General features: G+C 49.2%; 1 protein-coding gene across 1 annotated transcript in view; it reads left to right on the top strand.

Moving 5' to 3' along the window:
- Positions 1–14,797: 14,797 nt before the first annotated feature.
- The window catches only part of LOC147116113 (kyphoscoliosis peptidase-like), a 60,823-nt gene continuing 49,111 nt past the window's right edge, over positions 14,798–26,509 (top strand). Inside the window, exon 1 of the mRNA XM_085990883.1 lies at positions 14,798–14,897. Within this exon, the coding sequence (XP_085847009.1) occupies positions 14,876–14,897 (22 nt within the window). The 5' untranslated portion in view covers positions 14,798–14,875. The remainder of the gene's footprint in view (positions 14,898–26,509) is intronic.

Here is a 26,509-nt window from a genome sequence, read left to right as displayed (position 1 = left end):
TGGTGTGGTTGGCACGTGCGCCCAGTCAGTTATGCCCCTGACTGTTTGTGAGCGGTTCGAAACGCTCCCACGCCCCTGGGTTCCAGACACCGGACTTAGGTACAGGCGGCGATACAGAAAAGACTCGAGTAGACAGGTGGTTTGGATGTAAGAAAACCAAGATTTTATTGAAATAGAAATTAACACAATCTTATGAGAAGTTACTAGTATAGAGTTACAGGCAAATACAAATAACTATATACTTATACAGGGAATGGGGAACACACGGCACATCAAGGGAAAACAAACTATCTTAACAATCCCTTTATCCTTATCCCACCCCTTATACCTAACTAGATTAAGCTATGAGGGGCCAGAATTCACGCTCACCAATCCGAAATAAAACCAACTGTTAACGAGTGCGAGTTTTGAAGTCTGGTCTCTGGTCCTTCTAGGTACCCCGTCGCCACGTGGTCTTCAGGGGCGCGGTGCTGGGTCTGCTACTGCGACACACCTTCTCCCCTCCGCTGCCGTCGTCGTCTCGTCGCGATGGGTTCTCCTCTTCTTCTCCCTTGGGCGGTCGGCGGCGGCACCGTTGTGCCTACAGGGCAGTTGGCAGTTTTAACTGCCTAGATTTTCCTACCCAAGCTTAGGAACGCCAGTCTATTCGTCGTGGCGTGGCCACCTGTGTTTTCACAGCGTTCAACGAGGAATATTCATTTTCCCAAGCGCCAGCTTATAACTAGGCGCTTGGTTTTCTTATCGATATGTTTTTCGCTGCCCTGCTCTGCCCTTATCGAGTTATTATCGTCTTCTTCGTCTCTACTCATCTCATCTCGTTGGACTACTATGCAAGTCCTGGGCTACCTGCTCGACTTCGTCTCGCCCCTTTCTGCGGCCTGGGCATCCTGGATGGCTATGGACTTGGGTCTCATTCCCCTCCCCTGCTGTTGGTATGGTGTGACTGGTTACTGAAAATCTGTTGCGGGGAGAGAACCTGCCACGAGGCCAGGGCTCGAGTACGAGCGGCAGCCCAAAAGGCCGGAGCCACGAGAGCAGAGCAAGAGTCAAGAAGAGCAGAGAGCAGAGCGAGATTGCTACCCGGGGCCTGCAGTTATACTCCTTACGATAGCCCCTTATCTGTGCGCCAAATCAGGTTAGCTCATTGTCCCTATCTTGGCAGGCTAGTTTAAATAATTGTAGCAATCTAAACTAACTGTTTTTAGATGGCCGTTGATCGCACCTACTGGCCTGATAGAAACATAGAAGATAGGAGCAGGAGCAGGCCATTCGGCCCTTCAAGCCTGCTCCGCCATTCAACGAGATCATGGCTGATCATCCAAACCCTAGCACCCGGTCCCTAGACCGACAGCCATCCCACCCAAGCCCTATCCCCGTAACCCCGTAACCCCACGTATTTAATCCCCCCTAACACTAAGGGCCAATTTTTATCATGGCCAATCAACCTAACCCGCACATCTTTGGACTGTGGGAGGAAACCGGAGCACCCAGAGGAAACCCATGCAAACACGGGGAGAATGTGCAAACTCCACACAGACAGTCACCCGAGGCCAGATTTGAACCCGGGTCCCTGGTGCTGTGAGGCAACAGTACTAACCACTATGCCACCGTGCTGCCCGATGTCTGATGTCTGAGCTGTATTGTTATTAATGCATTTTAATCGGCCTGTCCAGCCTCGATGGCTTCCTTAAGCTGTTTCCGATTATTTATGCAAACAACTTGATGGCCTCAAGTGTAGGCCTAACTGGTTTTGGTCTGTCTACGATTTGGCTTAATGCATAATTCAGAGTCCTGCTGTCTGCTTTTCAAAATACAAAAGTCCTTCTTCACAGAAACTGCATTTTAGGTTTCGATTTCCCCAAAAGCTGCTTGTGCCACAGAGTCCAAGCTTTTAAAATCTTGCAGGCTTTTGGCCACGAGGTGCGGACGCCATCTTTGGGTACCCTTTTTCTTAAAATGTCCATGCAGGGTCCCTTTTATTATTAATTAATAACCTTTGGGGAAATGTGGAAATTTTGCGAATCTTACACTCCCCCCTGTGATATAAAACTTGCTTGAAGTATCATTCTTACAAGGTGAGCAAAATTTTCTGACCCTCCATATTCAACCTTCCCCTGTAATTACCTATCTAATACACCCATGACACATGCACTTCCCATTCCACGAAAATGTAGTGTACATAAGCATACATAGAATAAATTACAGACTTTACACACATCCGAACATGGAGGGGTCCTACACCCCTGCACCACTTGGTACACATACATCTTTATTAAACGCGTCGCAAAAAACAATAGAAAATCCTTTATTAAAAAAACAACAAACACAAAAAAAACAACAATCTCCCTCCACCTTTACATAATGTTCCTTCCAGACCTTCTAGTTTTGGAATTCTAACAACTGACCTTTTCCCTTACATTGAATGCAAACTAGGTACAACACTATCCCTAACTGGCAAACCACGAGAATGTGGGAAGCCAGTCTGATCCACGAAGGGACTTCTATGTTATTTAAAATGTCCCACCAGGGTGGAATCACAATATCCAATATCTTAGTCCCTATCTCTACTGTTTTCTGCTCTAGAGTGTAAAAATGTTTCTGCGAAACTATAACGGCTTTGAGTACCTTGGTAAGGCTTTCTGGGAGAGGGGGAATTTCATAGCCAAAGTGCGCTACGTACTTCTGCAAATTCGTAAAATTCTCCTTCACAGTGAGGTGAACAGTGGAGGGTTCAGGAATGGGGACAATTCGCTCCTGGGCCACTTGAACTTCTGCCTCGGGTTTAAAACAGAACAAGCTATCATTAACCGGACACCAGCTATGCTGTCCATGCTGGTAGTGGGACATGCCGGTGGTGACACAATATGTCCCACCTCCTATATATGCTACCTGCGGGGGAACATGGCCTTGTGCCATTGTCTCCATGGTACAATTTATAGGTTTCACGCCAGCAGCTCTGAACCCACACTGTGGTTTTGAATAGGCATTCAAGTGCTGGGAACACAGGATTATGTGTGCTCCACGTATCCGGCACCCTGAGAGGTCAGTACCTGTCATAGCGTGCTCCCACTTTATGACGTAAGGTGGGACCACTGTGAAACGAATGTGTGCACCCCCTGGAATGACTCCAATGTTCTCAACCCTGTATACCGGCGCGGGTCGGGCTGTCCTACCCATGACCGGCATCCTAACTACTACTCCCATGATTGTGTGGTTGGACTGTCCACAATCCACTGGGACTGGGTAGGCTTCGGACGCTAGCCGGAGTTGGCACGGGCATAATGCATTCTCAAATGGGTGGAGGGCTGCGAGGTGCTTGTTGCTGATCCAGGCGGGGACTAAACCCTGTTTTATGTCCTCCAGATTACTGCGGCCCTCGCCCAGTAACCACGCCCCGTATAGCACGCACACCTCATTCTGCGCAGCCTGGTCAGAAGCGTTTCTGTCCTCCCTTATGAGAGCATTTACCGTCTTTGCGTGCTTTTCCAACTCCGCTATGATTTCTTTTAAATTGACCATCATGGCCTGGTCCTCATGCAACTCCGAGCCCACTACCTTGTTCTCATCCAGTAATATCTTTTTTAACTGTGTTTTTAAACCGTTTATCTGGGTCTGCAGCTCTATGTCATCTAAACTGTTGATGACAGAGGACCCAGTATTAAATGCAGTAAAAACATCATTCCATACTCCCCTTCTTTGCCTCCCTGCATCACCCAAAAACTCTCAGTTTGTGGTGTAGAGTTCGGTTTTGTCCATATGGGCGAAATCGAACTCATAAAACTTCTTGAACATGTCCTTTAACAGGGCCTGGTATAGCTGCTCTGTTTCTTTGGGACACCACTCTGGCAAATGTACCTCGGTGAGATTTAAAATCACAGAGGCTACCGCGTAGTGTACCCCCTGGTACAGCATCTGATCGGTAGGGACTAGTACCATCCCATTCCCTGGTCCCTTGGTGGTGGTGGGGCAACCTTCCCTGGATAACCTCGCCGCCTGCGCCATGGGCAGGGGCTTACGGGGGCGGGTTACAAGCTCAGTGGCATTGACTGGGATCTGGGAGTACGGGACCGCACACACCTTCCGGCTGGCATCCCACCTTATCCCCTTCCCGGTGTCGTGCCACTGCCGGTGGAAAACGACGGATATGCCTGTGGGGCAGACCTCCTCTGACCCCCACATACAGATGTAAATCCCTTGGTCCGGTTCCCACCACTTGTCCCAACACACACTTAATCCCCCGTGAGTCCCTGTAATCGTCCGGTGGGTGTTGTTCCCCAACCGTTCCCACTCGACTACGGGGTTCCTCATATCTTTGCTCAGCTTTCTGAGCCACCACCACCTATCCAGAGGAATGTGTCCTTTACACGTTAAACATATATGCTTTCCAACGGTGACGCTGACCCTCGTGGTAACAACCCACACACTGGGGCACAGGAGGGAGGTCTCCCCGTACGTGAATCCAGTTTGGCTGGAGTACTGAGATGAATTGGACCTCAGCCATCCTGGCCACCTTCCCTCGTGGACGTAGATGGCGGTCCCCTCCGCATCCCATTCACCGCTTCCGTCAGTCGCTATAGGCGCCCTATCTCCCGAGCACCCGTAGATGTGGGAATCTTGCACATCGCCTCACCTTCCGACGCTCATCCCAATCAGGGCGAATAGGATTACGATCCCCTTCATCCTGAAAGTCTTTCTGTAAAAGATACATAAACATGCAGCCAAGTCCCCAAGAGATTCTCTGGCTTGGTGAAGCATGGTCGGGTCCCGCGACCTCGACCCAAATATACACACTCTTAGCAGATTACAGGAAACTTTGTGCTATCCGGAGGTGAGCTATCCGGCAATCTGGAGCCACCGGCAAAAATCAGCAGCCGTTTTTTATTCTTTTTGTTTGTTTTTTTTGCTTTGTTTGAACAGTCAAGCTGTGCAAGGTCTGTAGCTATAGCAACAGCTTCAGCTACAGAGCTTTAGGGCCACACCCGAGTGTTTAGAAGCTGTTGCTAAGCAACAGTGTTTGTTGTCAAATACGGAGATAAGAATCTCCGTATCTCTCAACATTAACTCTGGAGAGTACGGCACTTTTTAGGCAACGGCAGCAGCTCGGTCCCGTGGGTGCCGGATAGCACAAAGTTTCCTGTACTTCCTTAAAACTACCCATCACCTTACTTAACTTAAACTAAAACACCCAAACTTAAGCTAAATAATTAAACTTAACAATAAACAATAACCAAAAACTTAAACTAAAACTATATACATCCGCTGCCCGTCTCCGGCCGGCCAGGCTAATCCCTGGTTGGACTGCGGCGCACCGCTACCCCCGGCGTGACCGCACCGTCCTGCACTGTTGGTCCCTTGCAGCCCGTGACTGCTGGCTGAGGACCTCTGTCCTTGGACCTCTCCCTGACTCGTGGGGCGGCCCTTGGAAACTGGAGGGCTGGTGACCATGGCTTTCTCAGCTGGGGCGTCCATGGGGACCTTCTAGGGACTTTGGCGGGTGGGGCTTTCTTGGCTGCTGGGCCTTTAACCTGAACCGCTGCTCCCTCAGGCTTGACCTCTCCCGAACCTGGGCTAGGGGCAGGTAACTCTTCGCAGCCTGCTGCTGCGAGCTGAGAGTCTCCGTCCCCAGGTCCCATGGCTGGGTCCAGGGTGGGGTTTTCGACCTCAGGTCCCTCCCTCTCTACACCTGGGTTAGGGGCGGGGTTTTCGCAGTCAGGCCCCTCCCCTTCGTCTGGATCCCAGAAGAGTGGGGGAGTGTCCCAATCGATGGGCATGATGGCCCCTCCCTTCAAGCAAGCCACAGCGCCTGCCTGTGCAGTCTGTGAACTCGCTCCTGCTGCAGGCTGAGGATCTTTATCCTCAGACCTTTCCCCAACTGGCTGTTTTCCCCATTCAGGTCCAAACAGCTTGCACTGATTAATATAACCAGCAACCTGTTTTAAAACCTTGTCCGCTGCCACAAACGGGCCTTTTAGGGACTCCCCGTTCTCTTCCCTTACCGGGATGGCCTCACAGATGGGATCTCGGGCTTGGACCTGCTTTAGGTCCGGGGCCAAAGCTACCCCCTGTGTGCCTCCCTTGTCCCGGACTGTGGCTACCGGGCCTGCTCTACAGGGATCCCAGAACTCTCCTTCCCTGGCCCTCTGCTCGGCCACCTCGTTGTTCCTTTGGTTACTCTCCCACGTGGTAGAGAGGGATCCCAAATCTATGGCCAAAGGTTTGGCCATTTCCCCAGCCTGCTCATTCCCTGTAGATCCCATTAAGCTAAATGGGACCTTGTTAGACCTGGGTGGGTTGGTCGGGTCTTCTGAATGGACCACCGTGCTGGAAGCTCCAGTGTTCACTGAATATCTCCCCCGCACCGTCTCCACCCGCATCTTAACACAGGGCCTGCTCCCCTCGTCGTTTTCAAGGGGACACAGGTCGACAGGCTGCGCTGGTTCTAGTCAGGGCTGTGGGTCGGATGGGGCTGACGGGGTCAGAGCAGCAGTAGCAGCTGCTACTCTCCCTTGGCTAGTCAATATGGACCTCATTGTTAGATCCGTGATTCTGAGAGTATGATGTTTTTCAATAACCACATGGATGCTGTAACTTAACAATCAACAGGTATTTACTGGAGTAGGGTAGCCTCAAGACTGGGGGTACAGAGGCATGCTCAAGGCTTATATACAGGTGTGGTCACTGCCGGTACTACAGTATACAGGAGCTGTAAAAGTAGTTCTCTCTTAAAGGTACATACACTACAATTCCTCCCCTTTTAGATTAGCAGTACCCATAATATTGAAATAACAATTAACACTTTAACATGTACATTCAACAACAATAGTCCATTTATAGATTCAATCTTTGGGGCGGCTTCCTGATCCTTTCGGGATAGTGCCTTTCCTGAGGTTCTTGTTCTTGGTGCGGAGGTGATTCTGGCCCCTTTTCATCGGTTAGTTCATCGGGCTCCACTGCTGCTGGTTCGGAGGTAGATGCTACCGGTATGTCGGGTTCATCCCCAGGTACGCAAGACATGGGGTTGACTCGTTCCTGTGATGCTAAGATCTGATCAACGTGGTGTCTCACAATGTTCTCCCCGACATCCACTGGGTACATTAATGGCCCCTGCCTTGTGCATATCGTTCCGGGTTGCCATTTCTCTGTTCGGCAGTCAGGGGCCAAGACTGGTTGTCCTACGTTGAAGCTCCTTGTCAGCTTCTCATTGATGTGCTGGAATTGTTTATCCTCAACATTTCTTCGCACATTTGGTCTGAGCAAGTCCAGACGAGATCTCAACCTTCGGTTAAAGAACATCATGGCCGGGGTCTGGTTGGTAACTGCATGTGTCACGTTTCGGTAGGCTAATAAGAAATTGTCCACCTTATGCTGTAGTGGAATTTCATCGTCGCACATGGCCGTTATCGCCTTCTTAAAGGTTTGTACGAACCTCTCAGCCAATCCATTTGTGGCTGGATGATACGGGGTGGATGTGTAATGCCTTACCCCATTCCTTCACATAAATTTTTGAAACTCTTCGGACACAAACTGTGGTCCATTTTAGGTATTTCCTGGCCTTTATATATCACTTTCACCCTTATTTTTCCTTTGGGGTAGACTTTTTGCCCCGTGTACGTCTTCAAGACAATCTCTGTAGCTTTCAAGGGTATATGTGAAAATGGCTGCTTGTAGTCCCTTTGGTTTATGACTGTTAGGGCTGATCCTGTAGCCAATTCCATTTTCACTTGGACTCCGTCTATCTTGAGTGTAACCCAGATAGTCTGGTGATCCTCCATTTTGGTTACCTTATGTAGTTTCAGACAACCCAGCTCCTTGCTTCCGGAGTCTGTGTCTCTTTTCTGTTCGTCTGAACCACTGTCCATCACCTGGTGTACCTTTTTGTACTTCTCCTGTGGAGATTTCTTACTGTTGGTTTTCTTCCCAGACCTGCAGACTCTTGCTATGTGTCCTGCTTTTCCACACTGTCTGCACACTTGGTCCTTGAACCAACAATCCTTCTGGTTGTGTGTTGTTCTGCCGCAGCGATAGCACTTCCCTGTTCCATAGGACATTTCATTGGTGCCATATTCTTGCGGTCTCCGTTGTATCTCTGCGGCGCCCCTTGCGGCTGCTTCGTGTGATACTGCCATACTGAAAGCCTTGTCCAGCGTAAGATCCTTTTCTGGTAGAAGACGTTTCTGGGTTCCTTCACTTTGAAGCCCACACACAAACTTGTCCCTTAACGTATATGCTAGTCCCACTCCAAACTGGCAGTGTTTCGATAGCTTGTGCAGTTCCGTTAAGTACTCAGCATTGCTTTCGTCTTTGTGTTGGTTCCTTTTATGGAACTTAAATCATTCTGCTATCAGCAGCGGTGTGGGGTTTAAGTGGTCCTGTAGGATTTCTACTATGCTTTCGAAATTCTTGTTCACAGGCTTCTCTGGGGTTATTAGGTTTTGCAGTAACCCATAAGTTTTTGCACCCATGGAATTTAACAAAACCAGTGCTTTCCTAGCATCTGGCACTTCATTCGCCCTGCAGTACACCTCAATACGTTCCACATATGTCGCCCAATCTTCAACTTCATTGTTGAACGTAGAGATACTGCCACTCTTCGGCATCCCTGGGTGTGATTTAACTGTCAAAAATGGCATCTCCCGCGCTACCCCTTCTTCTCCGCTGGCACAAAATGGCGTCTCCCGCGCTTTCCTTCCTTCCCGTGCTCGCCCTTCTTCTCCGCTGCGGCATCTAAAAATGGCGTCTCCCGCACTCTTCCTTCTCCGCGGCTCAATGGCGTCTCCCGCGCTCTCCCTTCTTCTCCCCGTGGACACTGTTCAGCCCTTGAGCCCTGGCTGTGCTCTGCGCGTTCTTTCCCGTTTCCGCTGCTTGGTCCTGAACCCAGCTGCTGCTTTACCCTCTCTCTGTTTTGTTTTTCCTCGACGCCGCTCGGTTTTCAACCCCCGGCTGCGCCCTGTGCGCTTCACCCTCTATCTTACCCCGTCGACGCTGCTCGGCTTTTTCTCCGCCGTCGGTCGGCTCCTGCCGCCGCTGTCCGGGAAGGGTCTGCGCTGTACCTGTCGTCAGTCTGTTGCTGATCGTCGTGGCTGGGGAACCAAGCCCGGCTCTCCACAGCCTCCCCTGCGATGTTCACTCTCTGCCGGATGACTGGGTGGTTGCTCGCGGTCGACGCCCGTGCTTCTGGCCTCAACTTTCTTCCACCTCCCTCCGGAGCGAATCCTCGAAGGGAAATGCAGAGTTGCAGGTAGATTCGAATCGCCACTCGTCGCCACTGTTAGATCCGTGATTCTGAGAGTATGATGTTTTTCAATAACCACACGGATGCTGTAACTTAACAATCAATAGGTATTTACTGGAGTAGGGTAGTGTCAAGACTGGGGTACAGAGGCATGCTCAAGGCTTATATACAGGTGTGGTCACTGCCGGTACTACAGTATACAGGAGCTGTAAAAGTAGGTCTCTCTTAAAGGTACATACACTACACTCATGGCGTCCAAAAATGACTCGACCACGGCGGGACTGTTTCCAGGCTCCGCATTTTGGGCTGGGGCTGTGGAATTCTTTCCCTTGTTATCTTTCCAAGGGTTTTTTCACTCCTTCCGCCAGTGACCGTCATTCCCACACCCGTAACAATTTGTCTTTGTGTTGGGGGGTTACTCCCTTCCTGGTGCCACTCTTTCCTACCCGGTCCGGGTTTTACCTTATGCACCTTTCCCTTGGGTGGGTGTGCATCGGCTCCCCTACCGTTTTTGTAGGCCAGAGTGAGCTGCCTAATCACCGTAAGTGGCAAACTGTTCACCACCAGGCAACAGAGCCAATGGGCCAAGAGATCCCCGTTCAGGAACACTCGGTCCGGCGTCCCCGGACAGGCCCTCCGGTACACCGGCCACAGCCGGTCCGCAAAAGCCTGCGGGGTTTCCCCTGGGAGCTGGATCGTCTTCTCCACACAGGAGAAAGTACTCCCCTCATTCATCCCCATGGCCTCCAGAACCGCATCTCTAAGCTCCTCGTACCCGCTCTGCCCCTTTTTACACTCGTCAGAGAGGGATTGGAGGAGACTACTCTCTAGGGAGAATAGCAGCATCTTGGCCTTCTCAGCATCATCGCAGTCGTTGACGCTGGCTGCCTGCTCTACTTCCCTGAAGTGGATCGAGGTGTCTCCCTTCTTGGAGAGCCTCGGGATATGGTTGACCATAGCCCTAAGCTGTTGGGTGTTAAAGGGTAATACGAAATGGTTTTGGAGGGGTCCCTCATTGTCGTCATTGGCGGGTGGGCTGAACCTCCGATGCCGTGCTGGGCACATCGGTCCCGGTTCCGACCTCTCTGGCGGGGGTTGCTCCACCTCCGCCTCCACCTCTGGCTCCACCCCCCCCCTTGCTGCCAAACCTCGCTGAAACTTGGCGCTACGGGTGGTGTTCGTGAGATCTCCTCTCTCTCAATCGGGTCGTCCCTAGGCACTACGTTGGAACTGTCCTCCCCTCGTTCCCCATAAAATCTGCCTGGCCTGCCTTTGGGCTTATGAGGCATACCATGCCTTTTGCCTTCCAGAGGGCCTGGCTCAGATTTTCTATCCTCTCTTTACAGGGGCCGTGGTCTGCCTCCTCAAACCCCTGCTCGCTCGTTAGCTTGTACGCTGCCTTTACCACCTGTACTTTCTCTTCCTGTTCCCTAATCTGCCTTGCCAAGTGAGCGTTTTTCTCCTGCAACCTTAACTCATTTCCCTTGGCCTCGGTGACTTGGCACCATAGGTATTCCAACTGGGCCTTGTGTTCTCCCATTAAATGTACTCTCTCCTGATTCAGGGCCTACAAAGCCACGAATAACTTTTCCCCTGCCAGAGCCTTATCCTGGATCTCCAGGGCTGACTCCCTTAACTTGACTGCCTGTGCTGCAACGAGCCTGTCCAAAAGCTGGGCCTGCTTTTTGAAACACATCAGCCAAACTGCCTTCTCTAAGGACTTCTTGTGTTCCTTTCCCTTTGTCCACTTAGCTGCTGCATCTACCGGACGTCCAGCCTTTAACAGAGTGGTGATCCACTTCTTAGTGATATTCACCTTGTTAAACACGTAATCAAAAATGCTTTCCTCCATCATGGTTTGCTCATCCGAACCATTGTCTACTGTATCGCAACCCTGTTGTCGGTGTCCTGCCACGGTCACCATTTCTGTAGGGGGTGGTGTGGTTGGCACGTGCGCCCAGTCAGTTATGTCCCTGACTGTTTGTGAGCGGTTCGAATTGCTCCCATGCCTCTGGGTTCTAGACACCGGACTTAGGTACAGGCGGCGATACAGAAAAGACTCGAGTAGACAGGTGGTTTGGATGTAAGAAAACCAAGATTTTATTGAAATAGAAATTAACACAATCTTATGAGAAGTTACTAGTATAGAGTTACAGGCAAATACAAATAACTACACTTATACAGGGAATGGGGAACACACGGCACATCGAGGGAAAACAAACTATCTTAACAATCCCCTTATCCTTATCCCACCCCCTATACCTAACTAGATTAAGCTATGAGGGGCCAGAATTCATGCTCACCAATCCGAAATAAAACCAACTGTTAACGAGTGCGAGTTTTGAAGTCTGGTCTCTGGTCCTTCTAGGTACCCCGTCGCCACGTGGTCTTCAGGGGCGCAGCGCTGGGTCTGCTACTGCGACACAACTTCTCCCCTCCGCTGCCGTCGTCGTCTCGTCACGATGGGTTCTCCTCTTCTTCTCCCTCGGGCGGTCGTCGGCGGCACCGTTGTGCCTACAGGGCAGTTGGCAGTTTTAACTGCCTAGATTTTCCTACCCAAGCTTAAGAATGCCAGTTTATTCGTTGTGGCGTGGCCACCTGCGTTTTTGCAGTGTTCAACAAGGAATGTTCGTCTTCCCAAGCGCCAGCTTATAACTTGGCGTTTGGTTTTCTTATTGATATGTTTTTCGCTGCCCTGCTCTGCCCTTATCGAGTTATTATCGTCTTCTTCGTCTCTACTCGTCTCGTCTCATCGGACTACTATACAAGTCCTGGGCTACCTGCTCGACTTCGTCTTGCTCCTTTCTGCGGCCTGGGCGTCCTGGATGGCTATGGACTTGGGTCTCATTCCCCTCCCCTGCTGTTGGTATGGTGTAACTGGTTACTGAAAATCTGTTACGTGGAGAGAACCCGCCACGAGGCCAGGGCTCGAGTACGAGCGGCAGCCCAAGAGGCTGGAGCCACGAGAGCAGAGCAAGAGTCAAGAAGAGCAGAGAGCAGAGCGCAGAGCGAGATTGCTACCCGGGGTCTGCAGTTATACTCCTTACGATAGCCCCTTATCTGCGCGCCAAATCAGGTTAGTTCATTGTCCCAATCTTGGCGGGCTAGTTTAAATAATTGTAGCAATCTAAACTAACTGTTTTTAGATGGCCGTTGATCGCACCTACTGACCTGATGTCTGAGCTGTATTGTTATTAATGCATTTTAATCGGCCTGTCCAGCCTCGATGGCTTCCTTAAGCTGTTTCCGATTATTTATGCAAACAACTTGATGACCTCAAGTGTAGGCCTAACTGGTTTTGGTCTGTCTACGATTTGGCTTAATGCATATTCAGAGTCCTGTGTCTGCTTTTCAAAATACAAAAGTCCTTCTTCACAGAAACTGCATTTTAGGTTTCGATTTCCCCAAAAGCTGCTTGTGCCACAGAGTCCAAGCTTTTAAAATCTTTTGGCCACGAGGTGCGGACGCCATCTTTGGGTACCCTTTTTCTTAAAATGTCCATGCAGGGTCCCTTTTATTGTTAATAACCTTTGGGGAAATGTGGAAATTTTGCAAATCTTACTCACCCCACCCCCCCACTTCCATGTCTCTGTCCCCCTCCGATTCCTCATTCTCAAGCTCTTCTGTAACCTTCTGTTCCTGCTCCACATCAGATACATAATCCTACTCCTCATCAGATACATCATCTCCCATAGAGAATCTTCCTGCTATCGCAGTTTCTCCAACAGTGCCGCTCCCTTCGGTCTCATCTCCACCACTGACCCCTGATCCTTCTCTCCCTGGGACAATGGCGCACCTATATTGTTCCCTTCTGGCGTCTTTGTCTCGCTGCTCCCATCCTGCTGGCCCTTTTAGGCTCCTGCCTCTTTCACCCTCTCCTTGTCTTGCCCCCTCCTGCTCACAGAGATGTCCGACTCCTGTCTTTCTCTGGAGTACTTACATTTACCACACACCCCGCTCCCGCCTCCTCTCCCCCCGTGGACACCAGGTTCTTTAGAGAGAGCTGAACCGTATTATGGCTCAACTCTGCCTTTGATCCGTGCTACCCTCTGATGTCTTTGTTCTTTTCCACTGTACTTGGTGTGTTTTCGACTATCTCCATCCTGTTCTCTTCTCTGCAATTTTCTGCCTCTTCCTGCGCTCTTTTCTCCTTCAATACACCAGCTGGGTCCTCCGCCTGCTCCGCTCCTCCGACGGTTCCACTCACACCTCCTGCTCCTTCTCCCATCTCCTTGTCACTCATAGAGCTTCCTTCTGCCTCACATTCATAGCGGGTGGGGCCTTAGTCACACACTCCACAGCTCTCCACCGCAGCTCTGAGAGATGGGACCAGACTCACTGCAAATATAACAGTACAAGTCCGGACAGTTTCTTACAAGATGGTCGTGTCCAAGACAATAATAACAAACCTTCACTTGGTTATCATGCAGTACTCGGAAGTACTGCACTCCTTCCATTGTCTCAAATTTCATGCTGTACGACAATGACTTCACCCCCTCTGGGAACCGCACCTTTACGTAACGGGTTCCATCTGCTACCCGTGTTCCTGGATAGTATCTCCTCTTTATTGCCGAGCAAATTTTTATGTCCGACAACCCCAACTTTTTGATTAGCACATTGTCCTCAATATAAACTGGCAAGTTTAAGAATGAGACCACCACCTTTTCCCATTATAGCAGAGATACCTCCAAGAACTTATCACCAACCTTCAAACTAAGTAAAAGTCTTTCCACCTCCTCTCGGCCACTGACCATCACCTCGAAACCAACATTCGGCTTTGGTCCGCAGGCAAAGCAGCTTCCCTCGCCACAGTCCACATGTAGTGCCTGGATAATATCCCAAGCTCATATCTCCTTATCCTCGCACTGAACCACCACTGTGTTTTCTTTCCCAAACCTCCTGGGGTCCCGGCCCAAATCTTTGGGCCCTTTTCTCTTCCTTCTCCCAACATTTTCTCCCCTGATTAAATTCATCTTGGGAACATTGTCCTCTGAGGTATCCGGCACTCCGGGCCCCTCAGCAGCCATCTGGCTGCTGTTTATGGCCCTAAGACCTGATAAAAAAAAAACACCACCAACTCTTTACAAACTCACTCCAACTCCCTGCCGTAATCAAGCAACCAGCAGCACCTGCTCACTCCTAGCCCCTCCCACCTAGAGAGTGCTACCCACTGAGCCACAGCTGACACACATATAAACATTATTTATAAACAGTAATGTTACGTCCAGAATTATATTTTTAAAGGTCAGTTTTTTTGTAGACAATTAAAAACAAATCTCCTCTCTTGTAAGAAGGTGCAGGAGCTCCCAATAGCTGGCTTGTTGAATCAAAAAGAACTAAAGATCACCATGTGGGATTCTTACACCGTGCAAAGAGCGATAAATGACTAACTTCCTAACTTCCACCTCTTCCCTGTTGGTTAGGTGACAAACTGAAAGCATTGTTCAGATTTCACATAAAGTTACAAAGTACATGCAAATGTGGCTCTTTGATTAAAGAAAGGCTTTAACAGTTACAGCAATTCTATTCACCATTAAATATCTTTTGTCCTAACAGGTTGCTGCAAACAGTACTGTGGATGTACTGGTGAAAGACCTGCTGCAGTATGCAAGCTCAGATCTGGAAAAAATTCGAGCATTATGGATGTGGATTTGTTGTCACATTGGTAAATATTCAGCTAAATAATTATTACAATTCTGTGCAGGAAATATTTGCATCAGTAGTGAAATATATATGAGTTTAGCTGCCTGAAATGTCTCTGTTAGCACTGTATATGCTATCAATCAGAAGCTGTTTGAGAGTGCCCAGGAAGCAGTGCAATGACCTTTACCCTACCTCTGGGCTTCTTCCCTCCAAGACTGTGCCAAAAGAGGATGCGCTCAACCATCCATTTAATGATCAATTGCCTCAGCACCAGTGTGCCTTGGGTCTTTGCACCACAGGTTGCTGGAAATCTGAAGTAGAAACAGAAAATGCTGGAAACAGCAGGTCAGGCAGCATCTGTGGCAAGAGAAACAGAGTTAACATTTCAGAATCATAGAATTAATAGAAATTTACAGCACAGAAGGAGGCCATTTGGCCTATCGTGTCTGTACCGGCCACTTTCCAGCTCTTGGTCTGTAGCCTTGTATGTTACAACACTTAAAGTGCATATCCAAGTTCTTTATAAATGCGGTGAGGGTTTCTGCCTCTACTACTCTCGATGATCTTTCATCAGAACTGTGACAAGTTAGAGATTCAACAGTTTAAGAACATAAGAAATAGGAGTAGGAGTAGGCCATATGGCCCCTTGGGCATGCTGCACCATTTATTAAGAACTTTTACATCAACTCCACTTTCCCACCCTATCTCCAATATCCCTTGATTCCCCAAAAGCTTGAGTGCCCAAAAATCTATTAATCTCAGCCTTGTATACACTCATCGACTGAGCATCCACAGCCCTCTGGGGTCTCTAAATGGTCAGACTGCTTGGACGACAGACAGTACTGGATGAGTAGAAATTTTCTCCACCTAAATATTATTGTCGTTGTCTTCGGTCCCCGCCACGAATTCCATTCTCTAGCCACCAACTCCATCTCTCTCCCTGGCAACTGTCATATTGGACCCCGAAATGCGCTTCCAACCACATATCCACGCCATCACTAAGACCACCTATTTCCACCTGCGGAACATCACCCGACTCTGCCCCTGCCTCAGCTCATCTGCTGCTGAAACCCTCATCCATGTCTTTGTTACCTCTAGTCTTGACTATTCCAACGCACTCCTGGCTGGCCTCCCACGTTCTATCCTGCGTAAACTTGAGGTCATCAAAATCTCTGCTGCCGGTGTCCTAACTCGCAACAAGTCTCGTTCACCCATCACCCCTGTGCTCACTGACCTACATTGGCTCTCAGTTAAGCAACAACTCGGTTTAAAAATTCTCATCCTTGTTTTCAAATCCCTCCATGGCCTTGCCCCTCCCTATCTCTGTAATCTCCTTCAGCCCTGCAACCATCCGAGATATCTGTGCTTCTCCAATTCTTGGCCCTTGAGCAGCCCAGATTTTAATCGCTCCACCATTGGCGGCCGTGCCTTCAGCTGCCTAGACCCTAAGCTCTAGAATTTCCTATGTGGCTCTGTAGGTAGCACTCTCGTCAGAAGGTTGTGGGTTCAAGTCCCACTCCAGAGACTTGAGCACAAAAATCTAGGCTGACGCTCCAGTGCAGTGCTGAGGGAGTGCTGCACTGTTGAAGGTGCCGTCTTTTGGATGAGACGTTAAACTGAGGCCCCGTCTGTTCCATCAGATGGTAAAACGTCCCATGGCACTATTTTGAAAAAGAGCAGGGGAATTGTCCCCAGTGTTCTGGTCAATATTTATCCCTCAATTAACATAACAAAAACAGATTATCTGGTCATTATCACATTGCTGTTTGTGGGAGCTTGCTGTGCGCAATAGGCTGCTGTGTTTCCTACATTACAACAGTGACTGCACTTCAAAAGTACTTCCTTGGCTGTAAAGCACTTTGGGATGTCCTGAGGTCATTAAAGTTGCTATATAAATGCAAGTCTTTCTTTTTTCTCTTTCTTTAAACCTCTCCACCTCTCTACCTTGCTTTCCTCCTTTAAGACGCTCCTTAAAACTTACCTCATCTGCCCTAATATCTCGTTATTTGGCTCGGTGTCAAATTTTATTTGGTACCACCCTTGTGAAGCACCTTAGGACATTTTACTATGATAAAGATGCTATATAAATACAAGTTATTGTTGTAGAGAATTCCAAAGAGTCACAATCCTCTCAATGAAGAAATCTCTTCTCATCCCAGTCTTAAATGGCCGACCCTTCATCCTCAGACGATGATCCCCTACTTCTAGACTCTCCAGCCAGGGGAAACATCCTCTCAGCGTCCACCCTGTCAAGCCCTCTAAGAATTTTACACATTTCAAAACAAGTTTAGAAGCAAGTACAGAGCTGGGGAAAATGTGGGGGAGGTGAGGAAAGAACAAGAGGTAAGATCTGCGATTGGGTGGAGGGCAGGAGTGATAAAATAAAAGAAGGAATTATGGTGCAAAGCAAAAGAGGGTGGTAATGGGACAAGTAGACTTAATAGACTTGTAAGCAAAATTAAAGCCCATGGGATTAAAGGGACAGCATGGATACAAAATTGGCTAAATATAAAACATAGAAGATAGGAGCAGGAGTAGGCCTTTTGGCCCCTCGAGCCTGCTCCGCCATTCAATGCGATCATGGCTGATCATCCAAAATTCAGTGCCCTGTCCCTGCTTTCTCCCCATATCCCTTGATCCCCTTAGCCTTAAGAAATATATCTAACTCCTTCATGAATATATTTAATGAATTGGCCTCAACTGTCTTCTGTGGTAGAGAATTCCACAGGTTCACCACTCTCTGGGTGGAGAAATTCCTCCTCATCTCAGTCCTAAATGGCTTACCCCTTATCCTTAGACTGTGACCCCTGGTTCTGGGAACAGCCTGCCTGCATCTAGTCTGTCTAGTCCTGTTAGAATTTTATAAGTTTCAATGAGATCCCCTCTCATTCTTCTAAACTCTAGCGAATATAAGCCTAATCGACTCAACCTCTCTTCATACGTCATTCCTGCCATCCCAGGTATCAGTCTGGTGAATCTTCGCTGCACTCCCTCCATGGCAAGAACATCCTTCCTCAGATAAGGCAACCAAAACTGCACACAATACTCAAGGTGTGGTCTCACCAAGGCCCTGTACAACTGCAGCAAGACATCCTTGCTCCTGTACTCGAATCCTCTCGCTATGAAGGCCAGCATACCATTTGCCTTCTTAACCGCCTGCTGCACCTGCATGCTTACCTTCAGCGACTGGTGCACAAGGACACCCAGGTCTCGTTGCACTTCCCCTTTTCCCAAACTATTGCCATTCAGATAATAATCTGTCTTCCTGTTTTTGCCACCAAAGTGGATAACCTCACATTTATCCACCTTATACTGCATCTGCCCAATCGCCCAACCTGTCCAAATCGTACTGGAGTTTCTCTGCATCCTCCTCACAGCACACACGCCCACCCAGCTTTGTGTCATCTGCAAACTTGGAGATATTACATCTAGTTCCCTCGCACTAGTCACTGCCTTCCACTTGGAAAAAGACCCGTTTATTCCAACTCTTTGCTTTCTGTCTGCCAACCAGTTTTCTATCCAAGCCAGTACCTTACCCCCAATCTGATAGGCTTTAAATTTGCATGCTAGTCTCTTATGTGGGACCTTATCGAAAGCCTTCTGAAAGTTCAAATACACCACATCCACTGGTTCTCCCTTATCTATTCTAACAGTTACATCCTCAAAAAATTCCAGTAGATTAGTCAAGCGTGATTTACCTTTTGTAAATCCATGTTGACTTTGTCCGATCCTGTCACTGTTTTCCAAGTGCTCTGCTATTACATCTTTTATAATGGACTCTAGCATTTTCCCCACTATCGATGTCAGGCTTACAATCCCGATGTCAGGCTTATAATTCCCCATTTTTTCTCTACCACCTTTTTTAAATAGTGGGGTTACATTAGCTACCGTCCAATCCATGGGAACTGTTCCAGTGTCTATAGAATTTTGGAAGATGACCAGCAATGCATCTACTATTTCTAGGGCCACTTCCTTAAGTACCCTATGATGTAGATTATCAGGCCCTGGGGATTTATCGGCCTTCAATCACGTCAATTTCCCTAACACCATTTCCCTACAAATACTGATTTCATTCAGTTCCTCCCTCTCATTAGACCCTATGTTCCCCGACATCTCTGGGAGTTTATTTGTGTCCTTCTTTGTGAAGACAGAACCAAAGTATGTATTTAATTGGTCTGCCATTTCTTTGTTCCCCATTATAAATTCCCCTGATTCTGACTGCAAGGGACCTATGCTTGACTTTACCAATCTTTTCCTCTTCACATATCTATAGAAGCTTTTACAGTCAGTTTTTATGTTGCCTGAAAGCTTACTCTCATAGTCTATTTCCCCCCTCTTAATTAATCCCTTTGTCCTCCTTTGCTGAATCCTAAATTACTCCCAATCCTCAGGTTTGCTGCTTTTTTGGCCAATTTATATGTCCTCTCATTGGATCTTATGCTATCCCTAATTTCCCTTGTTAGCCAATGTTGAGTCACCTTTTTTGTTTTATTTTTATGCCAAACAGGGATGAACAAATTCTGTAGTTCATCCATGCGATCTTTAAATGTTTGCCATTGAATATTCACCGTCAACCCTTTAAGTAACATTCTCCAAACCAGCCTAGCCAACTCGCGCCTCATACCATCGTAGTTTCCTTTATTTAAATTCAGTACCCAAGTCTCTGAATCAACTACTTCACTCTCCATCTTAATGAAGAATTCTATCATATTATGATCGCTCCTCCCCAAGGGGCCTCACACAAAAAGATTGCTAATTAATCCTTTCTCATTACATAATAGCCAGTCTAAGATGGCCTGATCTCTAGTTGGTTCCTCGACATATTTGTCCAGGAAACCATCCCATATACACTCTAGGAATTCCTCCTCCACATTATTGTTACTAATTTGGTTAGCCCAATCTATATGTAGATTAAAGTCACCCATGATAACTGCTGTGCCCTTATTGCACGCATCTCTAATTTCCCATTTAATGCCATCCCCAACCTCAGCATTACTGTTTGAGGGTCTGTATACAACTCCCACTAATGTTTTCTGCCCCTTGGTATTTCTCAGTACTACCCATACAGATTCCACATCATCAGAGCTAATATCCTTCCTTACTATTGTGTTAATCTCCTCTTTAACCAGCAATGCTACTCCACCGCCTTTTCCTTTTTGCTTGTCCTTCCTGAATATTGAATACCCCTGGATGTTGAATTCCCAGCCTTGGTCACCCTGGAGCCATGTCTCCATAATCCCAATTATATCATATCCGTTTACATCTATTTGCGTAGCTAATCCATCCACCTTATTACAAATGCTCCTTACATTAAGACACAAAGCCTTCAGGCTAGTTTTTTTTAACACTCTTAAACCTTTTAGAATTATTGTTTACTGCAGCCATGTTTGATTTACACCCTTGATTTCTCTGACTTCCACTTTTGCTTTTCTCCTTCCTGTCTTTTGCTTCTATCCTTGCTTCCCTTTCCTCTGTCTCCCTGCACAGGTTACCAACCCCATGCCATTTTAGTTTAAACCCTCCCCAACAGCACTAGCAAACAGTCCCCCTAGGACATCAGTCCTGGTCCTGCCCAGGTGCAAACCGTCCAGTTTGTACTGGTCCCACCTCCCCCAGAACCGGTTCCAATGTCCCAGGAATTTGAATCCCTCCCCCTTGCACCATTCTTCTAGCAACGTATTCATCTGAAATATCCTTCTATTTCTACTCTGACTAGCACGTGGCACTGGTAGCAATCCTGAGATGACTACCTTTTGAGGTCCTATTTTTTAATTTATCTCCTAACTCCCTAAGGGACAGAAAGCAGAGAGTAGTGGTGAACAGTTGTTATTCAGACTGGAGGGAGGTATACAGTGGTGTTCCCCAGGGGTCAGTATTAGGACCACTGATCTTTTTGATATATATTAATGACCTGGACTTGAGTATACAGGGCATAATTTCAAAGTTTGCAGATGATATGAAACCAGGAAATGTAGTAAGCAACATGGAGGACATAGACAGACTGGTGAAATGGGCAGACACATGGCAGATGAAATTTAACACAGAGAAGTGTGAACTGATACATTTTGGTAGGGAGAATGAGGAGAGGTAATATAAACTAAATGGTACAATTTTAAAGGGGGTGCAGGAACAGAGAGACCTGGGGGTGTATGTACACAAATCTTTGAAGGTGGCAGGACAAGTTGAGAAGGCTGTTAAAAAATATATGGGATCCTTGGCTTTATTAATAACTAGCTGGGGGAGCCCGGCTTTGCCAGGGCTGTTTTGGGCCGGGCGGTTTAAATCGAGTCCCAGGCTTTGGGGCCTCTCTGTGTCCCTCTGTGAATCTGGTGCCAGGCAACATTTTAAATCGAGTCCCAGGCTTTTGGGCCCTGTCTCTGTGTCCCTCTCTGAATCTGCTGCCGGGCAACATTTTAAATCGAGTACCAGGCTTTCAGGCCCTGTCTGTCTGTCCCTCTGTGAATCTGCAGCCGGGCAACATTTTAAATCGAGTCCCAGGCTTTTGGGCCCTGTCTCTGTGTCATTGTCAATCTGCTGCCGGGCAACATTTCTACCTTTTAATACCTTCAAAGATGAAAGTGAAAGTACTTATAAAACGTTTTTGGTAAATCTTTTAAAAATAACATAAGAGATACTAACGTTTTCGAAGCTGCATCAGCAGATTTTGAGCTGGAAGTAAATGGTGTTTTTAGCTTGAGGCAATGGCTGCCACATCCCTGAGATGAAAACGATTAGTCCCGCCCACACACACACACGCCGATTGGCCAACCATCAGGGGACCGTACTGTAGGATTGGTCAATCGTGACGGCACAGGATTGGTGGAACCTTGACGTCAGTCAATCAATGCTAAGTAGCAGATAATGAGTTTAATTTTGAAGGTTTTTTGCATGAGGCGCGAACAATTTTCGTGCGACCGAAAAGTAAATATGCTTATGACCGTCCCGGAAACGTAAGCTTTCTTCGGAAGTAACGCGCGCGTAGGTACGCTCTATAACTTTCGAGCGCATAGCCGCACAGACGCACACCCGAGGACAGAAGGACAGACAGGCAGAAGTATCCGTTTTTATATATATATAGATAGATGGCACAGAGTACAACAGCAAGTTGGTTATTCTGATCCTTTATAAATCACTGGTTAAGCCCCAGCTGGAGTATTGTGTCCAATTCTGGGCACCAGACTTTAGGAAGGATGTCAAGGCCTTGGAGAGGGTGCGGAAGAGATTTACTAGAATAGTACCAGGGATGAGGGACTTCAGTTATATGGAGAGACTGGAGAAGCTGGGGTTGTTCTCCTTATAGCAGAGAAGGTTAAGGGGAGATTTGATAGAGGTGTTCAAAATCATGAATGGTTTTGATAGAGTGAATAAGGAGAAGGGTCGGTAACGAGGGGACACAGATTTAAGGTGATTGGCAAAAGAACCAGAGGCAACATGAGAAACATTTTTTTGCACAGCGAGTTGTTATGATCAGGAATGCACTGCCTGAAAGGGCAGTGGAAGCAGATTCAATAGTAATTTTCAAAAGAGAATTGGATAAATACTTTAATGGAAAAAACTACAGGGCTAGGGGAAAGAGCAGGGGAGTAGGATTAATAGGATAGCTCTACCAAAGTGCCAGCACAGGTACAATGGGCCAAATGGCCTCCTTCTGTGCTGTATCATTCTATGATTCTATGTAAAGAAACAAAAGCTGGGTCCAGAGGTAGCAGCAGAACCATTACCAGCACCGGCTGTTTGAGAAAATGGAAGCGGTGGCTCTGATCTGAAGTTGTTGATCCCAATGTTGAGTCCGGTAGGCTGTAAAATGCCTAATCAAAAGATGAGGTGCTGTTCCTCGAGCTTCTGTTGAGCAGCTTTGGAACAGTGTAGGAGGTCGAGGACAGAAATGTCAGTGTGGGAGTGCAATGCAGAATTAAAGTGGCAAGCGACCGGAAGCTCAGGGTCACTCTTGCGGACTGAATGGAGGTGTTCAGCAAAATGATCACCAATCTGCATTTGGTCTCCCTAAACGTAGTGGACTGCTTTGTGAACATTAGTGGAAGCAACTGTCTAATTCTCATTCATGACGCGGTGAATATAATGTTGAACAACACGTCTTTGACCCAAGTGGAACTGAGAAATAGCTTTATTTTTAAAACCCCAAGGGGTCTAAGTCCCAACCTGTCAGAATGCTCAACCAAGTCTGTCCAATCTCCAATAAGGGCTTGAGGTTCACTAACACTGCAACCAAAACTAATGTGAAGTGCCATGGAGATGGAAGGAAATTAAGCTTTCGTATTCAAAGAGGTTCAACCAATGGTAACATTAATGTATGATGAACTGAAGTAATCCCAACTGGGAACCTGTAAAGGCACAACTTTCAAATAATGTGCATAAAGCAGGGAGTTATATCCACACAATCTGTGGAAAGGCAACAGGTTTACTTCCATATCTTTGAATTCCACTCCCCAAAGAAATTCTGTGGATGCCCAAAAGGAATGGACATTATTGAACCTATTGGCCTAGAAATTCAGTATAGCCACTTTTGGGGCGGTAAAGTCGGGCGGGCGCTAAAGTTAGCGCCCGCCGGAAAGTGGAGGCCACTTCGCCGAAATTCAGTAGCTTTGGCCAAGGAGTTTGGGCGAGCGCTGAAACTGGCGTTGCACTCCTATCTTTAGGCGCTAAGCCGGCGGTGCGGACTGATAACGCCGAGGCCGGGCGCAGCGCAGGTGCGGTCATGTTTTGATTGACAGCAGACACCCTGACGCCGGCCAGCTCTTAAAGGGGGAAGGGTCGACTTTGTCTGCAGCCACGCCCTGGATAGTGGAGCCCTGCAGCTAGGCCTGAACACTGCTGGTGGACCCAAATAGTGCCTGAAGCCATGCAGAAGGCCCGTGAACGAGCGCAGCGCTTCTCAGAGCATGCTTTGAGGGTGCTGCTTAGGGGGTTGGAAAAGAACAGAGAGATCTTGTGCCCGGACAGTGGCAAGAAGGCTCCCAGGAGGCAGTACAGGAGAGCCTGGAGGGAAATCGCCCAGAGGGTGTCAGCCAACAGCGATGTCCCCAGGACTGGTGACCAATGCCGCAAGAAGTACAACGACCTCAGTCGGTTGGTCAGGGTGAGTACCCTTTCCAGTGTCCTCCTCATCCTTGCATGTGCACCTCACATTATGGGCAAAGGGACCTCAAAGGCCTAATGGCCAGCCCTCCTCCCGCAGCTATGGCACTGGCATGATCATCAATAGCACTCTCTGCACTTAACACACTGGCCAAGCTATTCGACCATGGGAGGCAGTGCACACAACAACAGGGCACCACACTGGCCAAGCTATTCCACCATGGGAGGCAGTGCACACAACAACAGGGCACCACACTGTACTTAGAGGCCGTCCTTTCTCTTGCAGGCCAAGCTGGCGCGGAATTTGAAGAGCCAGACTTTCACCGGGGGAGGCCGTCCCCAGTTCCAGCAGCTCAGTCAGCTGGAGGAGAGCGTGGCTCGACTCATGCATGGCCGGGTGACTGGCCCCGTTGCTATTGGAGATGCCGACCCTGTGCTGGGACCCAATGGTAAGGACATGACCGTTTGGACCACTCTGGTTCCCCTTGCACTTCAGATCTACATCCTTTGCCACTGTCCCACCAATGCGCATCATGGCACCACTCATGCTTCCCTCGCTGACGCCCTGTCCTCACTCTAAAGCTACTCTTGTGCCTTCCTGCTTTCAGCTGGTGAGGAGGAGGTCCCTGAAGCTGAGAGTGCCAGTCCCTCAGAAGAGGAGGACGACGAGGACCAAGAGGAAGGCGGCACATCGGGGGAACCCTCATCCGCGCCAGGGGATGGCAATGGAGGGGACACGTCTTGCCTGGAGGAGAGCCAGGGGGAAGTGTTGCAGGGGGGTGTAGCTCCTGGGCCCAGTGGCGTCCAGGCACGCGGGAAGGGTCGGGCAGCACGGCTGCCTTCTCCCCAGAGGGGGGAAGTGTTGCAGGGGAGGGCAGTTCCTGGGCCCAGTGGCGTCCAGGCACGCGGGAAGGGTCGGGCAGCACGGCTGCCTTCTCCCCAGAGGGGGGAAGTGTTGCAGGGGAGGGCAGTTGCTGGGCCCAGTGGCGTCCAGGCACGCGGGAAGGGTCGGGCAGCTCGGCGGCCTTCTCCCCAGAGGGAGAGTCCGCCCTCCAGTCCGGAGACGGTCCTCGCCCAGGAGGTGCGCCTCCTTGATGAAATGTCCGCGGCCTCGGAGTGGCGCCACAACGAGTTCATGGGGGTTGTGGGACAGTTGCCTCAGGCCATTGAGTCCCTGGCTCATAGTGTGGCCAATTTCGGGGACTCACAGGCCAGGGGTGTCGAGCAACTCGTGGCAGCACAGGCCAGGGGTGTCGACCAACTCGCGGCAGCACAGGACGCGAGTCGCGAGTTCATGAGTGGTGCCGTCCAGACACTGGCTGATCTGATGCGGGCACAGACCAGGGCAGTTCGCGCACTCACTTCTGCCACACTCGCTGTGTCACGGAAGCATCGCCAGGGCACCCGCCGCCCTGCTGCAGCACAGCGGTCTGGCCTTCACCAGATTGCTGCGCTTGCTGCAGTGCCAGGCCGGCCGAGTGCCAGTGTCTCTGGCGACCAGCGAGCGCCTGGCATCAGCCAGCTTGCCCCCATTGCTGCAGCCGCCACTGCCACTCCCCCAGCCAAGGTGCGACGAGCTGCTGGAGAGACTGATGTTGGCCAGCCACAGCTGCAGCAGTCAGCAGCCGGCCCCTCCAGGGCCGGACCTCGTCTAGGCCAACCCCCAAGGGCATCTGCCGTCACGCATTGTGCCCCTCAGGAGCCTTCCCCCAGCCTTGCAACACCCACAGGACCCAGGTTGAGGCGGAGCAACAGGTCGGGCAGGGGCCGGAGAAGCCTGCACAAGGACTCGCCCTCTCGGCACACCAAGTAGAGTGTGTTGCCAACTGTTTTTTTTATATGGGGGTGTTTGTGTTCTGGAGGGGGGGGGCTTATTTTGGTAAGGCCGAGGATGAGGGCCAATTGGAAGGACAATTTTTGTTATTCCTCCCCAGGTTGTGGGAGTGAGATATGTTTTTGACTGTCTTTTGGGGGTCTTGTCTGTTTTTCTGTTTCATGTGGGAAGGGCCCTGAGTTTGTTAAATAAAGCTTTTTATTTATTCAGCTTGTCCAGGTGTCATGTTTCAAGTGGTTGTTGCGTTAACCGGCTGAGGGCTTGCGGAGCGGCTGCATTCAGGTGCGTTCATTGCCACAAGCCATTCCCTGACAGGGGGCCTAGAAGTGTCGTTCAATAAGCCGCCGGCGGACGGCCCTTGGACCTTGTGGCTCCCTCCTGGGCTGGTACTCCTCCTCCTCCTCCTCCTCCTCATGGTCCTCCTGCTCGTCCTCCTGAGGTGGTGGTCCAACGCGAGGTGGCAGTGCCTGAGTCCTGCGGATAGCCAGGTTGTGCAGCATGCAGCAAACGACGACGAACTGGGAGACTCTATCCGGCGAATACTGTAGAGATCCGCCGGAACGATCCAGGCAGCGGAACCGTTGCTTGAGGACGCCAATCGTTTGCTCTATGATGTTCCTTGTGGCTTGATGGCTTTCGTTGTATGCCTCCTCCGCAGGGGTCCTGGGCGCGCGGAGCGGGGTCATGAGCCATGTACACAAAGG

This window comes from Somniosus microcephalus, chromosome 6 (assembly GCF_052327205.1).
Source record: "Somniosus microcephalus isolate GS21.2 chromosome 6, FLI_Smic_1.0, whole genome shotgun sequence".
Classification (NCBI taxonomy): Eukaryota; Metazoa; Chordata; class Chondrichthyes; order Squaliformes; family Somniosidae; genus Somniosus; species Somniosus microcephalus.
Note: the sequence above shows the minus strand (reverse complement) of the source record. Positions and strands in the feature narration are given on the sequence as shown.